The 19,421-nt window shown below is 32.5% G+C and overlaps 1 protein-coding gene and 1 non-coding gene across 2 annotated transcripts; both read right to left on the bottom strand.

Moving 5' to 3' along the window:
* Window positions 1-199: 199 nt before the first annotated feature.
* On the bottom strand, window positions 200-272 carry TRNAR-CCU (transfer RNA arginine (anticodon CCU)). Its single transcript has one exon. It is a non-coding gene; the product is annotated as a tRNA-Arg (tRNA).
* Window positions 273-15,600: 15,328 nt separating this feature from the next.
* Window positions 15,601-18,017, bottom strand: LOC132283095 (geraniol 8-hydroxylase-like). The gene is made up of 2 exons (XM_059784987.1): window positions 16,924-18,017; window positions 15,601-16,491 (listed from the first exon to the last, which is right to left on the bottom strand). Exons 1-2 carry the CDS (start codon window positions 17,803-17,805, stop codon window positions 15,886-15,888), a joined length of 1,488 nt encoding a protein of 495 aa, XP_059640970.1. The 5' UTR covers window positions 17,806-18,017; the 3' UTR covers window positions 15,601-15,885.
* Window positions 18,018-19,421: the final 1,404 nt, after the last annotated feature.

The following is a 19,421-nucleotide window of genomic DNA, read 5'->3' as shown; positions in this document are numbered from 1 at the left end:
AAAATAAATAAAAATAAAGTTCGTAACTAACCATAAAACCAAGAAGTACTCTGATCTATTTTTATTTTACTTAATAGGGAAGGGCAATTTTGGTATTAAAATTATAAAAAACCAAACGTTGTGTAATGTAGAAACTCTTTTGTAATTTCACTTGAAAAGAGAAAATAATAACAGTTTTTTGTTTTCCTTAAAATTGATGCGCACCAGGTAGGGGTCGAACCTACGACTTTCTGCTTAGGAAACAGACGCTCTATCCACTGAGCTACAGGCGCTTCACACATTTGCTTTAGCAGGATAATTTTTCATATATAAGTTAGATAATAGTTAGTTTCATTTTGAAAATGTCTTGAATTACTTCAATTTTTAAATCTCTATATCATATGAACCGGAATGACACAGTTTTATTGAACTGCCTATATTGAATCTCTGTATGAAAAGTTTTCAGTCACCTGAGTTGTGTTACTATGATCAAGTGCCAATAATGATATGAATTTGTTTTCAGTGTGATCAGTACATTCCAACTTCAATGTGCTAGAATACTTATTTCGGGTGGATTTTTTTTACGGCCACCTTCAAGCTGCCAGTCAAATGAGTTTATGAGTGAACCTAACATCAAGTGAACCATCCTAATAGCCAGTGACATTCCGGGACACACTCTCCGTCCTCTGCCAAATGGAATTAGCTCAAAATTTTGGCCTCTTACATCAACTTCTGACCCCAAGAACCTCTCTTGCATAAACAATTCATGATTCGGCCACACACTTGGATCGCGCCCAATAGCCCACGCATTTACCAATCACTTGTGCACCCTTCGGGACTGTGAAGCCATTGATAATAGTTTGTGTAATAGCCCACGCATTTACAATTATGTCAGGCTTGCAATGTCTGATTCTTTCACTGGCTTGCCTCTGTCAACAACTTGTTCAATTTCGGCTTTGGCTTTCGAAAGAGTTTGTGATAATAGTTTGTGTAATAGCCCACGCATTTACAAGTATGTCAGGCTTGCAATGTCTGATTCTTTTCACTGGCTTGCCTTTGTCAACAACTTGTTCAATTTCGGCTTTGGCTTTCGAAAGAGTTTGTGGGTTGTATAGAATCTCTGCCATTGCCCATTCCAATGTTCTTGAAGTTGTATCTGTCCCATCGGCAAATAATACCTGTAACATATAATAGTTTGTGTAAATGTGTAGGCTTGTAACTTCACTGACTAATGAAACATTTCAACATAAACACCAAATCATGACTCCTAAAAAAGGACATTGGCATGGTTATCCTCCTTCAGAGCATAAAACACATCTTGTTTGAATTAAAATGATTATGCAACATTTCTACATAAAGAAAGAACAAAGGTTTTTTTTATTTTTATTTTTAAATAAAGGGCATTACACAATTCTGTCCTGTAAAAAAAATGCCTTTGATTCTAATGGTAGAACATGTCTTATTCAAATTAATTACGAGTAAGAGTGTGCTTGGATTGAGGGAATTGAAAGGGAAGGAAACGAAGGGAAATGGCAAAAAAAAAAAGGACAGTATTTTTTTTACCCATTTACAATGCTCGGATGTGGAGAAAAATGATAAATAAGTTAGCGATTACAGAGTATTGCAATCTTTGGATGTGAACTCGATCAATCTCATGAAGATGACAATGATGTGATAAAGAGAGAGATTAAGGATATTAATTGGGAACCTGTATGTGTGTGAGAAAGAGAGAGATTAAGGATATTTGTGAATGTCAATCTTAAAGGCTGTTCCTTGTTGAAATTGAACAGCTCTAATGGTAGTTACTGATTTATGTGCAACATGTTTATGTTTGAACTTAGCAAAAAAAAAACAAAGTGTGTGATGTCTCTATGGACAATGTTTCAAAGTTTGTTACTTCACTTTCTAAACCATGTTTTCATGGTTGTTGCTTATTTTCAAAGGTTGGAAAAATGAATGATAATTGATATGAGTGTCACCCATTGATAATAATATAATATATTTTTTATATATTGCACAAAAATGATCTCTTGTACATCAATAAGTAAAAAAATTACGTACATTACATTCAGATACTTACATCATATCTGATGATCATTATGCTTAGTGTGAAAAATATATATATATATATTTAAGTGTTTGGCTGGGCACTCAAATTTCTTTGAATTCTACTCTTGTCTTATTCCCAACCGATCCATTCTCTTATAGGGTTGGGCCAGGCTAACCCATCCCGATTCGGCTTGGACCGGTCTGTGAGATCCGGGTCATCTTTTTACCCTTAATAGTTAATTCGAGCATTGCCAAGTATCTATAATATTATTAAGGTGTACTTTTTGAGCATATAACATCCCTCTATTTTATTTTGGGTATACAACTCTCTCAAAAATTTAAAAATGTTGTAAATAAGGACTTTTCGGCTATGTTAAAAATGCACCATTAAAAAAACATGTGCTTGGCACATGACTGATTAAATTTAATAAATACAAATATTATCCTTTATTGATTCCCAAAATGCCCTTCCCTTTTGTATATAAATCTCAAAAATAAAGGATATAATAATAAATTTACATTAACTAAATTTTTATCATTTTATTTTTTTATAATTGCAGGAGGGCATTTTAGTATTTTTATCACCCCATTAACGACCAATGACGGGAGGTCTTTATTTGCCCCTACAATAAACGTCTGGGTTTTTAGAACCTAAAAGGATTATATGAGCTATATGCATATTAGGGTGTTAAATGCTCGCAAGTCTTTATTTTATCATATTCCTTTATGACTCAAATTGGTTACAGAAAAATAGCAAGAAATGAAAAGAAATAGAAAATTTTCTAACCTCTTAAAAGTTTGTAACTTTGGATAGGAGGGAAATTTTGTGAGAAAGTAATTAACTTTCCCACAAAAAAATTTTGTAAAAAATATTGGAATTTTTTTATTTTTTGAGAAAAATGTATAAAATTTCAATTATAACCCCATTTTACTTTCTAAAATAAAACGTGTTTGTGGATAGCTTTTGATAAGAAAATTAATGTAATTATATTTCTCAAGGTGTCTTACAAATTTTTATTATTTAGATTCTTATATTACTTCTATTTTTGAAAAAAGTCAAAATTATTTATTGAATATAAATTTATTTAGACATATTGTCATATTTAATAAAAATATGGACAATTCAGGTAAATTTTATATTTTCTATTACTTCTATACCATACAAATTCCGAACTATGAAATGATTGATACTTTTCACTTTTCATAATTTTCTTTAAAAAAAAATCATGTTAATCAAATGAATTCTAAAAATTATATTTTCCTTTCATTCAACGCACTTTCCACCATAGAATTCTATCTAACCAAATCGACCATATATGTGATTTTGGTTTTGAAAAAAATTAATTTTCAATTTTCAATAATCAATTTTGAACAAAATTATTATAAAGTAATCATAAAATAAAAGATAGTTTAAAACGCAAAGAAGTCACTATTAAAATTTATTTCATAAAATACCTTTCTTATACTCTCTTTCAACGAACGTTTCCATGTAGACTTGAATGCTAATATATACTCCCTCCATTATAAAATAAGTGTCCATGTTTGGAACTTGAATATTAAGGCTTCGTTTGGATACGTAAGAGAGAAAATAAAATAAAGGAGAATATTAATTACGAAAGAAAATGAAAGTAAAACAATACTTAGGTCCTCACTAGTAGGATCTACACCATCCTCACTAGTGATGTGGGCGAATAATAAATAGACATGCCATCACAGGATGATGATTTATTATGATAGGTAAATACACACTTATCAAATCACAACCAAATCATATAGATGGTGATTTATTATTGGTCCACATCACTAGTGAGGATGGTATAGATCCTCACTAGTGAGGACCTAAGTATTGTTCATGAAAGTATAACAATAATTTACATTCATATTTGGATAGATATTAGAGAAAAGAAAGGAAATGCTAATATTTTTGTTTAGATAAGATAGAGAAGAGAAAATAAATGAAATGATAACAATCGAATTACTCATACCCTCCATTTATAATTTTGAAAGTTGTTCTTCAAACTAATGTTATAATTTTGAAGGCTAATTTTGACATTATGAAAATATCACTAACCCACTTTTCTTTCCCTCCAAATCTTCTCATTTTTGAAAGAATACAATATGACATCCCTCCAAATCCTTCCCAATTATTTTTTTTTTTTCAAACCCTCCATTCCAAACACAACATTCCTTATCCTTTCTTTTATTTTCTTTCCATATCCCCCAAATCTTCCCATGGCATTACTGTTCTAACACTTATTTTGGGACTAAGGGAGTATAAAACAAAATGGGTGAAGTGCAAAAAATCCCCTCGTAGTTAAAAAATTGTGCCAATAACACTCCTCATATTCAAATCCTACCCCCGTAATGTCATAAGTGAGCAAATAAGGGCTTCTGACATGAAAAAGTGCATTAATGATGTCATGTGTGTGTAACTTCCAAACCCTCTTTAATACCCAATCTACCCTTTATATGTAATATTTCTGATTTTTCCTGTTTTCCATTTTCGGGTATTTTTTTATTTTTCAGGATTTTTCTTTCTTTTTTTTATCTCGTTTTGCATGCCAAACCCCAGGGAGTGTATTGGGTGAGTCCCAAGAGTTGGTTGGGGCATGTAATACCCCGATATTTTAAATGATTTATTAATTGAGATTAATTACTTTTATTTTATTTTTAAATGATTTGTTTGATTTAATTAGGTTTAATTGATTTTATTTTATTTTTATATGATTTGTTTTTATTTAATTGAGTGCTTAAAATATCTTGTTTTAATTAAATTATATTTCATGATTGATATAATAATTGTTGTTTGTGTGTTTGATTATTGATTGAATTATTGGTGTGTTGATTTTATTGACATTGTGTGACTTGGTTGTAATTGCTTGTTTTATTTACGTATTTCATGTAATTAGTTATTTAAATTTAAGTGTTTATTTAACTATTTGATTTATTTAAATTAATTGAATTTGGGCTTAAGGAAACTTGGACCAAAAGATGTGGTCTTAGGCTTGTATAAAGCCTTGTCGGGTTAATTAATAAAGGCCCATTCTTATGTGATTATTTTAATAATTATTTTTGTATAATTATAAATATATATTTAATTATATATTTAATAAGTGTTATGGAAGGAGATATATATATATATATATATATATATATATATATATATATTCATTAATATATATAGGTATATGGAAGGTTTTATATGGTAGTCATAATTGGAAAAGGATTAGGGTATTAATGTGGTTATATATATACATATAGGATTAATTTATTAAAAAGGTTTTTCACATTAGAAAAATAAGAGAGGTAGAGAGAGAGAAGAGGAGGAGGCGACAAAGAGGAGACCGGATCAGAGAAAGATGATGCCAGAATTAGAAGTTTTGAGGCCTTCAGGTGAGTTATTCTCCAACTTTACTCTTAGAACTCATAAGGATTTCACCTTGAGTATCAAAAGTTTTAGGTTAAATTTATTTGATTAAATTATGTTTAGATCAGATTATTTAAAAGTATGAATTATTATATATTTTTAGTTTTGGATTATTGGATTTTAATTGTATATATAAATGTTGTATATATATTTTAAAATCAATTATAGGTTGATTCATGACCCGAGAGGGTTATTTAGAGTTTATAGAATTTCAGGTATTTTTTTAAAATTTTATGGGATTATTCTATATTTTTTTAGAATTTTATTATAATTTATTTTCTTATATTTGTTGGAAAATTATATATATATATATATATATATATATATATATATACACTGTTTATATATATATGCAGGAAGGTCTATGTATCGGTGCATTAAACCAAGGTGAATAATCCAGTGTAGTGCGAGTATGGTAGATAGATGTACAAGCGAATATGAGCCATTAGTTTATTTAATCTTAAGAGGAATGATCCAGTGCATCGCGATGCATGATAGTATAGTGCGTATGCGAATCTAAACCATGGATTAGGTCTGGTCAACTGTGGTTTAATCCTGCACAGCGCAAACCATGGGAGTTGGTGCGCCCACAGATCTGGAGTATTGATGGAGGAGAAATAATCCAGTGTGGTTGCACTCACAGTAGCGATCGAGCTCAGCCTATTATTTTGCTTATTTTGTTACTTGAAATTTAAATGGTCATAACTTAGTCATCTTAAATAGAAATTGAGTAATTCTTGAGTTCAAATTTAAGGATTTTTCGTCCTCTTTTCAATGGTACTAATTTCGTTATCATATTCCCATACTACTAGGAGATATTTACGTTTTAGTAAGAAGGTGTCGAAAAATTATTTAAACCGAGATGAAGTATTTATGGAAAACCATTTATGACGATATTTAGTAGCATTTAATTTGTACAAATATAATTAAATTAATATATTGGTGATGGAAGAGGTATATATATATTTATACATATTTATTTATATATTTGTATATCTGGTTTAATTAATTTATCAGTTGTATGGATGGACGTGTGTATATATATATATATATATATATATATAATAGTTGATATATATGTATATATGGTTTTAAATAATCAAGAATTATTAAAGAATGTGTTACACACACACACACATATTAAATAATATATGTGTATATGTATATATAATTTTTCTTATTTTGGTATATCTTGATAGGCTCGTTGTTAAATTAACGATATGCGTATAATATGCATGAAATGTCTATGTATGATTTGTTTTGTTGTTAAATTAATTTTAAGATTTGGTACATGGTTGAATTATAGGCATGAATAAGTTGTCAAAGGGTTAAATATATTGCCTAGGTATTTGTATAAATAAAATACATACATAGAAAGTATGGATAAGTTGCTATTTTAAAAGTGTAAATATATATATATTTGTGGAGGTACGGTTGAATTGCCAATGCATAAATAAATACACTTGTGGAGGTATGGTTGAATTGCCAATAGATAAATAAATATACTCAAGGAGGCATGATTGAGTTGCCAATATATAAATAAATATATTTATAATGGCATGGTTGAATTGCCGATGCATAATTAATTTGATATGTGTTGGATGATTAAAATTTCATCTATGGTTATTGCATGTGTAGGTTAGATTAGGAATATATATTTTTAAACTAGAATAATCTAGATTACTATATTATGTTATATATATTAATAAAATAATATTGGTGGAGACATGGACGACTGTCAAAGCCTAAAAATTGGATGTGTGATTTAAATAATTAAATCATTATTGGGTTTTAAATTAAATATAATATTCTTTATTTATATTGTTTAAATGTTCAATTAACTGTATAGGACAGGATTGAGGTTAACGAACTTTTCTTTAAAAGAAATGGTGGATTAGTTTAGGAATGATTGTTATTTAATCATTGGTAATGGTTTTGGAATTAATGAATCTAGTAATAGATGTGACTATTGTATTTATATGTAATTATTTATATATATGCGTATCACTGTTTATTAAAGATAAAAAAAAAAAAATTATTATGTTTAGTTTTGGTCAGAGATGATTTCTTTATTGATTTTCAGAGGTCTGGTAGAGAGAACTTGTTCATGAGTCTAATCCATGATTTATTTTTTTCAGGTTATTAGAAGATCCAAGTCTCAAGTTTGAGGATCCGTAGCTGGATAACTTATTCATTCTTTCTATTTTATTTCAAAGTAGGATATTATTACTTCAGTATTTATTGATAAATAGTGGATTTTGGTTAAGGGGTCATTGAGTTACGAGATTCCTGAGTTGTAACCATTGGAGAGTTATTAATGGAAATTATTATTTATTAGTTTTCTTCAGCGTATTATTTATTTTTTATTTCATTTTGTAATCTATGTTTGTTTGAAATACTTTAATTGTTTTGATATCCCCTGGTTTTGTGCGCGGATTTGATCAACCCGTGTTCCGAAATTAGAGGGTATCACAGGGCATTTATTTGAGTTCAGGACTCTAAGAAAAGCATTATTGGTCATTTCGGTGTTTTTTAATTTTTCGGGCCAGGAGGTCTCAGGCGAGACCCACAACAGGTATTGTTGTGCACGAGAATTATTTTTTGGGGCCGCTACTCTTTAGACAATATAATTTGATGCATATTTATGGGACTATGTGTTTAGACATGTGGTTGTGGTGTGTTAAATGTATGTATATATATATATATATATATATATATATATATAAGAGATATTTTTGGTTGAGTGGACCCCATGTGATTTAAGCTTAATATGTATATATATCTCACACTTATCAGTTTTGGCATAATCTCCTCTCTCTCACGCAGCTTTTCTCTCTCTTTTACTTCTTTTATTTTTATTTTTTTTCCTTTTTTGGCTTCGGTCTTTACTCCCATTTTCCGGTTCGATCGGTTGGGTTTTCGGCATTGGTTCCCTGACAGAAAGTGTTCATCTCATCATCATCTATCACATAGTCCAATGATTTAATTTTTAAAGGAGCATTGAATATTTTACAAATTTGAAGATTTTATATTTAAAGTTTCAGAAGGGGTTTTGGGCCACTTCGAGTCGGATTTCGGAGACGCGCCTTTCAAGCAGTTTACTCTATTCGTCGTCAGCTACATTTTCACCTAACAGTTTTCTATTCGGCCAACATTAACCAGCGTTGATCGGTATTGACTGGCGTTGATTTTCTAGCCGGGGATCCCTTTCAGTTATATTTTGAGGTAGGGATGTCTAAACCATTCTGTTTTAACTTTAGTTGAGTTTGTTTACTTGATTTCTTGTCAAAGATGATTAGAATGATAAATTTTGGAATTTGACTATTGATTATGTATTTACGTGTTTATGTGATGAAACATGTTCTAGATGATGTTAATTATGTAGATATATACATGTGTGTGTGTGTGTGTGTGTGTTTGGTTGCAAAGTTGTTTAAAAAGCGTGTCTTGCGTTAAATTGCTTTATTGAGGTTACATATGTAAACATGATGATGATGACGATTAATAAGTATTGCTAAATTGATAAAGTAGCAAGCATGTATATGTTGATTTCATTTATGGCATGGGCATGGTTTGGGAAAAATGAGGTTGAAATGATTATTTTTAAAGAAATGTGTTTGGAAATGATTGTGAGAAAATGTTGTGTAAATGGAACCGGGTTTCGCAAGCCCGGGGCAATTTCGACCTAGAGGGAGCACGGCCCGGTGTAGGGCGTGAAAAAGTTGATACTAGGCCCTAAATGGTTGCCGAATTTTGGAACCAGGGATAACTATCAATCTCGCATCAGTAAAGTCGGTTAGTGATTTTCGATGTGCGTTATATTAAGCTGGGACTGTGGTCGGGAAGACATTACATTTCATGGTATATTGGCACATATGATTATGATTAGTTATGAGATTATAGTGTTTTGAATTGAATGACGTGGATTGTGATTTTGAAAATTACCTGTGTATGATCTCGAATTCTTCTTTTTGTTCTTTGGTTGTTGGCTCAAGGGAATCTAAAATTGATATTTTAGGCATTACCTACTGAGCTGTTAAGCTCACCCCTTATCTTAAAATTTTCAGGAAACCGGAGAAGTATGGACGTATGACTTATATTAACAGATTTAGATGACGCAAGAATTCTCCATAGTGTTATAGGGCTGTATTTACGGCCACGACGACTTCATTTATGTACTTAGATTCTTAGAAATCATGTAAAGACAATTTGTATATTTTGTAGCCTTGTATCTTCAATTATGTTCTTGGGCATGTATAAATGTAATTTGAAAGATGCACACTGTGGATGGGAAGTCATTTTATTTCAAGGTTATCATGTAAAGAACTACGTTGATACATATTATGGATGGATGGGATAAAATGAGCTATTTTAAATGTTTTTATTGACATTATGATTTGGTACGTTATATCTTATCTGTCGTGAGTTGGGACAGGTCTTATAACAGGTTTTGGCTCACAAATGAGCCCGGTTGTTTACAGAATTGTGGAAGCCTTTACCTGCATAATTTGTAGCTCTCAGGGCCTGTCAGCTGACTGGCTAGGTTTGTTAGCTGACTGATAGTGCACTTCTTGGCCAGACAGTAAGTTGAGTTATTGAAACCATTGTTTTGGCTGCCAGACTGACTAACCCTGTTGTTTCAACCGACTGATGCTACTTCATTAATCTGCACTTGTGTTTCTTCTGAGATGTTTGTAAGATGGTGTACTATGAACCTTGGGACAACACGTGTTATGTATTGACATTGGAAATGACTTCTATGATCTTAGATGACATCGGGTTCGGGTAAGGACCCAGTTAGCAATTCGAACCTCCGGGTTCGGATCGTTACAATGTGTATTATGAAATTGTCCATCCCTTATTTCTATATATATTATACCTTGTACCTCTCTTTTTTCTCTCTCCCCTTCTCTTTCACATAAGCCAAACCAAATCTCCAAAATCTCAGTTCAATATTATTGCACTAAACCTTTAAACACTAAAAATAACTATACCCAACATAAATCAATCAAAATCCAAATCTCCCAACATCAAATAAACAATGGCTAAATTATTATAATAGAACCAAAAAAAAATTTTATCGGTAACTAATTTATTTGCATTCTAATTTTTTCACTATATATGCCTCTGGACTTATATGCTATCTTTTATTTTTTCCACTTCCTAGTCATTCATGTGGCTACTAAAAGGGTAGTTGTCTTTCTTACGCTGCATGTGGCTACGAGTAACTATAAGACTAGTCTATAAAGTACATGGAAAATTGCACCTTAAAATTGAAACTATTCCAAAAATTGGCAAGCTCAGGCACATTGAGACAAAAATGAATATATATAATGTGAAGAGTACTGAAAATTAAAGATTGTAACATATAGATCCATAAGCCTTTGGATCTTCTAGCGGTCTTTTAATCAATGATCACAACAGCTTCCAATATCTTACTAAATTGCTCAAAGTATTTATTCATGGTTTCTTTTTGAGTCTCCCAAACCAAGCTCCCAAAAAAACCACAAGCAAATCAAGATGACAATTGAACTAAAACGTCGCGATTGCTCTACCACGTATAATGATACGTTGGGCATCCTTTACACCTCACAGTATAATTATCCCTACTCTTGTCATGCGAAAAACATTCATTGGCCATCCAATTGGAATAAAACGAAAAACCCATCTGATTAACCATATCTCCTACAAAATCAATCCAATACCACGCCCCAATCTAGCGTGCACTCGAGAATTGCCGAAACAAGCAAAAGATCAAAGGAACAATTTTTAATTCCACTTACGGTACAGAGTAGAGAAAGAAAAGGGAGGCAATCGCTATTACCTGTAATTAGAGAGCTACACCAGCGATCAAATTAAAGAGTTCGGGATGAAGAAGAAAGAGAGGACAGAGAGAGTGGTATAGGAAACGACGCTATTTTGATTGATTTTTTTTTTGTCGTCGTTGATGATGATGATGGGTGTGCTAGGAACGAAGGTGATTTGAATTGTCTCTGGCTAAGGTATAGAGGGACACAATGTGATTGCTTGTGTGTGGCCAAATGATGATAATGCTTCAGTTAACTAAATGAAGAAAAAAGAAAAAAAAAAAAAAACATGTCCTTTGATGTAATTTCAATTTCTAGTTATTTTTTAATATTTTTGTTATGAGAATTATGGAGGGTATTTTAGTCTTTTCGCCTATCTGGTTTATTTACTTGACAAAAAGTCCTTAATTGCACACTTTGGTGGTGTTTGGGGGAGCTTTTTAACATTAAAAGTCCTTTGATGCGCAAGGCCTTTTATAAGGAATTTTGCTAAATTTATTAAATAAAAAAAAGGTGTTTGGTGAATATATTTTTTAAAAGCCTTTTAAATATTAAATTAAATTTCAGTTGACAATATTAGCCATTTCCTTTATACCCAATTTCTATTTTAACCCATCTTCTATGGGCACCACCATTTTCTTTCAAACCCATCTCTTGTAAACCACCGATTGCCATAAAACTTTTGAATCATTCTCAGAGTTTGCAACAAAAGAATTGGAATGAAGTATATAGAAAAACCAACAAAGAACAACATCCAATCCATTAGAGAGATTTGACAGAAATTTATAGACCCATTTTCATTCCTATTTCAATTCTAAAAGAACGCTCAGGATTAGTTGTCTAACAGAAGATGAAATTTGATTCTGATTGTCGTCACAATCTTTTTGTCTATTCTTTTCTAATTTTTATATCTGTCAGTGAATTTGAAGAATTTATCAAAAGCAAAATACTATTTACAATTGATATTAGGAATGTGCCAGTGGCGACACCGGCGATGAGGCGGCAGAGGAAGAGTGGTGGTGGTGGAGGTAAGCGAGCAATATAAAAGAACGATGCTGGTTGCCGGTGGGTAGTTTGTTACAGCCGGCAACCATCATTGGTGGAAGCCATGGATGTATCGGAGATAAATTTAGAAAGAGAATTTGTAAAGAGAAAAGAATGATACCAAAAAAGGGAAGGGATAATATGGTATTTTACAATCATAATACCTAACGTTATGGAACGTGGTTTTTAAAAGCATCTAATACTTGCTTCCGCTAAACGGGCTTTCAAATTGTTGAATTTTAGTCAAAGCTCGATTAAAAGTTTCACCAAATAGTTACATTTACTATCAAACGGGTTTTGCTGGTTTAGAAGCCCGTTTTGGGGGTACAGGAAGCTCCCCCAAACGGCCTTTATAGGGAGGGGAGGGATTTAAACATGAGGGGGCACTACAACAAAAATTGGTTTTTACGATATAATATGTACGGGCTTCTTTTGTTCTGCCTCGTAAAAAATACTTTTTACGAGATTTTCTAAGGCTTCGTTTGGATTGAGGGATTTAGAGGGATTTGAAGAAAAAAGAAAAGGAATAATAGTATTAAGTGTGTTTGGATGGAGATAATAGAAGAGAAAATAAATGATTGAGAATGATTTGGAGGGATAGCCGATAGCCTATCCCTCTAACTAAATCCTTCCAATTTTGAGAAGATTTGAGGGGAAATGAAACAATTAAAGTAAAATTTTCATTAAAGACGAAATTAGTCTTTAAAATTCTATACACAAAATTCATATTACATTCAAGTCCTAAAAATGTATTCATAGGTGAGCTACCCTAAAATCAAGAACTAAATAAAAAAACAAAGAAATATATATATATACATGGCTAAAATATTTATGACTTTCAAAAAACTTGTGTGTGACATCACCAGTAAATGGGCTAGTCATTATGTACCAATGTATCGGCACCAAACTAACTGAACTTGCAAATAACCCAATAATTAAAAATATGATAGCAGATTTAATGAAGTATGAACTCATAGAAACTGCAAGATGAAGCTCACCATCATTTACAGACTGAGCTGCTAATTTTTGAGCACACAAAATTTGCTCAGCTTAAAGTTGAAACAACGACTTTCGGAATGGAAGGCCAATAAATTATAAGGATTTTATATAATACAAGTAGTTCAAAAGGGTAATTCAAGCTTTCCAAATTACAAGTAATTCAAACTTTGAAAGTAAGCTATTTTATTTACATTAAATACAAAAAGGTAATACAGTAATTTAATTATTATCCTTTACTTTCTTTTCTCTTATCTATTTTATCCAAATAAGAATATTATGCTTTTCTTTCTTTTTTTTTCCTATTTATCAAAATATAAATATAAATTATAATTATCATTTCCTTTCTTTTCTCTCCTAATCATTTCTTTTCTTTTTCTTTTTTCGGCTGTGTATCCAAACGAAGCCTAAAGGTTTCTTGTAAAAAGTGAAGCTTTCACGAGGTTTTAATACGATCCTCGTAAAAGATTGTTTCCACGGTAATTTTAAAACGCCATTAATATTATATATATCAACAGCGTATTTTCCAAATTTTAAAATGCCATTAATATTTATATATATATATATATATCAACCGCGTATTTTCCAAATTTTAATGTGGAGTAAAAAGCGCTCGCTGGTGAATGAAAAATAAAATTTCCCTCCTAAATTTCCTTTCCAAATTTTACACTCCCCCGTGTGGTGGTGACACATTCGTCAACGCCCCAAAACACGCTCTTTCATGTTCATTTATTAATTTCTTCAGTCTACCCAAAAGCCTCCCAAAACCTTCTCTCTCCACAAAAGTCCTAATCAATTTGTTCATCTACAATTTGTACCCAACAAAACCCTAATGAAATTGCCCTGACGGCTAACTACTTCTCTCTCCACAAAAGCCCTAATGCCCATGTACTGATATCTTCTATCTTCAGGAAAACCCACTAAAGAACCCAATTGGAATCAGTTTTCTCTCTTGGTGGTCTTCGATCGCAGTTATTGAAGGTCAATTTCTCAGATACACAATAATTGGACGTAAAGGAGTTCCTAATCACAGCACATGAGGATCAGTTAGGTTCGATTTATCATCATATTCGAAGAACATGTAAAAGCTTTAATTCCTATATTTTGAATTCATTTGATAATGCATCGTTGAATTTTTAATTGGTTAGGTTTATGAAGAAAATTAATTTCAAGTTAGATTTTATGTTTCTTCATTTTGTGCCATTTATTTGCGTTTGAATATTATATGGTTCTCTTTCGCACACGAGGTGATTTTGAGTTGCCACAGAAAGATTTAGAGAGAATAATAAGGTATGCCCAGATCATCATTCTCATTCTTTTCACTTACGTAGTCTGCGGCCTTGTTGTAAGTTCTCTGTCCACATCGCTTTGATTTCTTACTAGCTTCTGGACACATTACCAGCCCTTGACAGATGGAATTATTGAGACCTTATTATAAATTTGTGTATTGAAATGTATATATATATATATATACACACACACACAATATGAAGGGAGCTATAGTGAAGATGCTTAACCGTTTATTGGGTTCTTAAAATTGATTGAGAGATTTGTGTTCTTCTAAAAGTGTTTTCCTGAAGGGTGATTTTTGAGTGACAATTCAATTAAAACTTTATTCAATAAAGGAACTTCAATATAATTAATTTTGAAACTAGAGGGATATAAACCGGTTGTTGACTATCGATTTTCTCTTATCCGGTCGCATTCATTGCGGTTTTCGCCGGTTGCGACGCTGGTCTCTGGCAACTTGCTCACACCATCAATTTACCGAGTCAAATCGGTGAACCAGTCAAGATCTTCGCTGCGCCTGGCGTCTACAATTCCGAGTTAAGGCGAGTCACTATTTCTCTTCTTCTGTTCCTAGCTATACTTTACGAGAACAAATTTTATACTTAGAGTGAGAAATTCCATACGCACATATGTATGTATGGATGAATCGCATTTGGAAAGTAAATTTGACCGACTTTTTAAAATAGGATGTCCCTGCAAAATTATTATATATACAAATATTGAGATAAATTGTTCACATAAGTATGGAACCAAAATGAACTCCATTAATGAATTTGGATGAAGACCATTAACAAATAAAACAAAGAAATCCATTAAATAAATTGTTACCCTTGGGTTAGTTACTCTTGATCTGTTTGTAAGCAGTGACAATCAATTAAACAAGCTTAATCCTAGCTGTTAAGGAGTAAGAGCAACTCAATTAGGTCCAACGGCTAAATTAATGTCATGGAATGGACTTGGCTTGAGACCGTGATGAATAGTTAGGCTCTCAATATAAGGGGAGAGACCTTATACATAAACACAATATAGTTATAGATACTACTGTAATACCCAAAATAACACAGTTTTTACTGTTATTTTTATGATACATGCAGTAATAGATTTTGAAAACACAAACATTCATTCACCAACGCCCATGGCCTACTTGTATCCCCTCGGATCCCTCTCCTTGCAAAGTGAGATGCCGAGGGTTCAAGTCTCCCCAAAACTATTAGGGAGTTATTTGCACAAAACATTTATTCTATAGTAATCTCAAGTAGTTAATATATTACTGCCTAGGGAGGACAGTGGATTTTAGGTATGGATAGGGATAGCTAGCAGAGGCTGAGCCTTCTGTAAGGTGAAGCCGAACTTATCGTCCATGTTCAAGTCCTGTGGTGCAATGCCATCTTCAAGCTTCCAATCAAATGAGTTTATGAGTGAACCCAACATCAAGTGAACCATCCTAATAGCCAGCGGCATTCCAGGGCATATTCTCCGTCCACTCCCAAATGGAATTAGCTCAAAATTGTGGCCTTTGACATCAATTTCTGACCCCAAGAACCTCTCTGGCATAAACAATTCAGGATTTGCCCATACATTTGGATCGCGGCCAATAGCCCACGCATTTACTAGCACTTGTGCACCCTTTGGGACTGTGAAGCCATTAACTTCAACATTTGCATCAACTGTGCGCGGTATCAAGAATGGCAGTGCTGGGTGTAGCCTGAAGGTCTCTTTTATGATTGCTTGCAAGTATGGTAGGTGTGGGATGTCTGATTCTTCCACCGGCTTGCCTTTGCCCACAACTTGTTCCATCTCAGCTTTGGCTTTCGAAAGAGTTTGTGGCTTGTGTAAAATCTCTGCCATTGCCCATTCCAATGTGCTTGAAGTTGTATCTATCCCCGCGGTAAATATATCCTGCAAAAATGTAGGGTCAGGGGTTTAAGTCTCAGAAGAGACGTGTGTGTGAGTTCAACTAGGAAAAAAAAAAAAATTTGTGAATGTGTGCATTTAATTGAACTTTTGGAGGGGAAAAAAAATTACATAAGCACCGGTGCCATTACTCATAAAAAAGGACATTGGCATGGTCATCCCCCTTTAAGGCATAAAATGGTTGCTTTGGTTTTAATGATAAAACACTTCTAGTTTGAATTAGAAAGATTGAGCAACATTTCTACATAAAGACTGTACTTTCTTTTTTTTCTTTTTTTAAAATCCTTTTAAATAAAAGGGCTTTACCCTGTCCTATCATGCAATAACAAGATTGTATTTTATTTTCTTAAACAAATATGTACTATCCTTGGATTTGGAGAAAAATGATAAATAAACTAGAACTTGTATGAGACATACCGATAACAAACTTTGGAGGTGAATTTGATCAATCTCATCCTTGTTACTGAGAAGGTTATCCAGCACATCGTTGCTCCCTATATAACCATGAAATTTCCTCATCTCCAATCGTTTATTGATCATCCTATCCAAGAACTCAAACATCTTCCCAAGATGATACCCCGTTCTACGTCTAACACCTTGTAGATCAAACTTTCTAAGGACAGGGAAGTAATCAGACAAATTGGGGTTTCCAGACTCTGCCATTATGCCCCGAACTGATTCTTTGATAACTTGTGTCATATCAGAACTTGGGTCAATCAAATTCACAGAAAATACGGTGGTTGACAACAGTTTAAGGCTAGTTCTAAATGCAGCTTGTCCTATATCCACTGCAACACCTGCTTTGGAACAACTGTGGACAAAGTCAATGAGCTCCTGAACATTTTGGCACCTGAGCTGTTGCTGAGCATCCAATTTTTGAGTTGAAAATACATGAGAGGTCAAGATTTTCCGGAAGTATCTCCACTGGGTTGAAACAGGTATCCAAGCCAGTGTGTATAAGTGGTTGTTGCGGGCTCGTATTGCGTCTGGGGGGAATCGGTTGGAGAAGGAGACGTCTTGCCTTTGGAGGATTTCTCTGGCAATAGTTGATGAAGAAATGACCACTGTGGTTATTTGGCCTAGTTTTAAGGTCATGATAGGACCATATGTTTTGGCTAGCTGGAAGAGAGATTTGTGGGGTTGGTTGGTTAATTTAAGAATGTTTCCGATGACAGGCAGTGGTGCCGGTCCCGGTGGAAGCTTGCCCTGACTAGTTTTGGTTGCATTTGCAATTGAGAGTAGGCCTTGAACCAAAGTGCAGATAAACAGAACACATAGTAGGAAACTCAGCAAATCCATATCTTTCTTTGTGTGTTTCTGCGTGAGAGTTAAGGATACAAATTTGGGAACCTCCGTGTGTCTGAGAGAGAGAGGGATGGAGAAAGAGAGAGATTAAGGATATTTGTGAGCATCAATCTTAATGACTGTTCCTCGTTGAAATTGAACAGTGCTAATGATTGTTACTGATAGCTGCATGTGCAACATGTCTATTTATAACTTATTGAAGTGTGTTGTAAGCTTTAATTTTAAAAGCTTGGAAAAATGAAGGACAATTGACTTTAGTGTTACTGTCACCTGTTAAGTCAGAAGTTACTAACTATTGCATAGTGATTTACCAGAATATATATGATGGTGGAGATAAAAATTATGAGTAACTAAAATTTTTATTTGAATTTTTTTTTTTTTTTTTTTTTTGTGTGTGGGAAAGTAGATGTCTTTCAAATGCTTTACTTATGTGATGATGCATGAGATTGATTTTGTTTTAACTCAAATGGTAAATTGCCATCCATTCATGTAGCGTTAATTTTATATAACTACGGACATGTAGATTTGGACTTGAACAATAATTTACTTTATTTTATGTATATTTTTCATAACTAGCAAAATTCAACGTGCGATACACGTGATGAATTAGTTATTAAATAATCATAATAATACAACCTTAGATATAATAATTATCATCATCATTATGATAACCATAATAATGTTAATGTAAATCATATAAAATTGTAAAAAATAAATATCAAGTAATTAAAATAAAAATAATTATAATATATACCAACACAATTATTATAAAAATTAGGTTTACAACAATGGCTATAATTTGGTTGAACTTAGGGGTGGCAAATTACGACACGACCTGTCAACACGATTCGAAACGAGATAAGCGAGTTTGGATTGACCTTAAACGAATTCGAGTCATAAACAGGTTGATACGATTAACTCGTTTATTTAACTGTGTTGGATTAGGGTTGAGGGGATTCAACACGTGTAATCTGTTTTTATCCGTTTAATTCAACATATCATAATCATGAATATGAGCTATGTATGTTATTTGTTTAAACCCAATTATTATGGACAATTAAGTTGTTTTAACATAAACCTTAATTACGCCTTATGATTTATTTTCTTATTTTGAATATTTAGATTAATTGTGACAAATGTTTTTTAATATTTATTATTTGATTAAATATTAAATGTCTCGTTTTGATAAACAGGTTATTAAGTTAACCCATTTAATAAACAGATCGGGTTAGTGTTGAGGTCTCGTTTTGATAAACATGTTATTAAGTTAACCCATTTAATAAACAGATCGGGTTAGTGTTGAGGTTTTTAATACGGTTATTAAATAGATTGGGTTTGGGTTTATCTATTTAGTAGAATACCTTACATCGACATGACACGATACGAGTATGACCTACGAATACGAATTGTCAACTTGAACTTGAACCCCAATGCACAACATTTGACTTGTATCGCATGAAATTTTTAGAGTTTTTTTAAAAAAAGCATCTTTTGGAAGATATTTTCATTTTGAGTCATTTGTACAATTATCCTTTTGTGGAGGGACTTTTGTGCAATTAACAAAAGTTAATGCCAAGTGTCTTGTTTTGGGCTACTCAATTATTTGTTTT

The sequence above is a fragment of the Cornus florida genome, unplaced genomic scaffold (genome assembly GCF_030987335.1).
Source record: "Cornus florida cultivar Cherokee Brave unplaced genomic scaffold, ASM3098733v1 CherokeeBrave_3.0.0_Hap2_Chr11, whole genome shotgun sequence".
NCBI classification, from domain to species: domain Eukaryota; kingdom Viridiplantae; phylum Streptophyta; class Magnoliopsida; order Cornales; family Cornaceae; genus Cornus; species Cornus florida.
The sequence above is the reverse complement of the archived record's forward strand: the minus strand, read 5'-3'. Positions and strand labels throughout refer to the sequence as shown.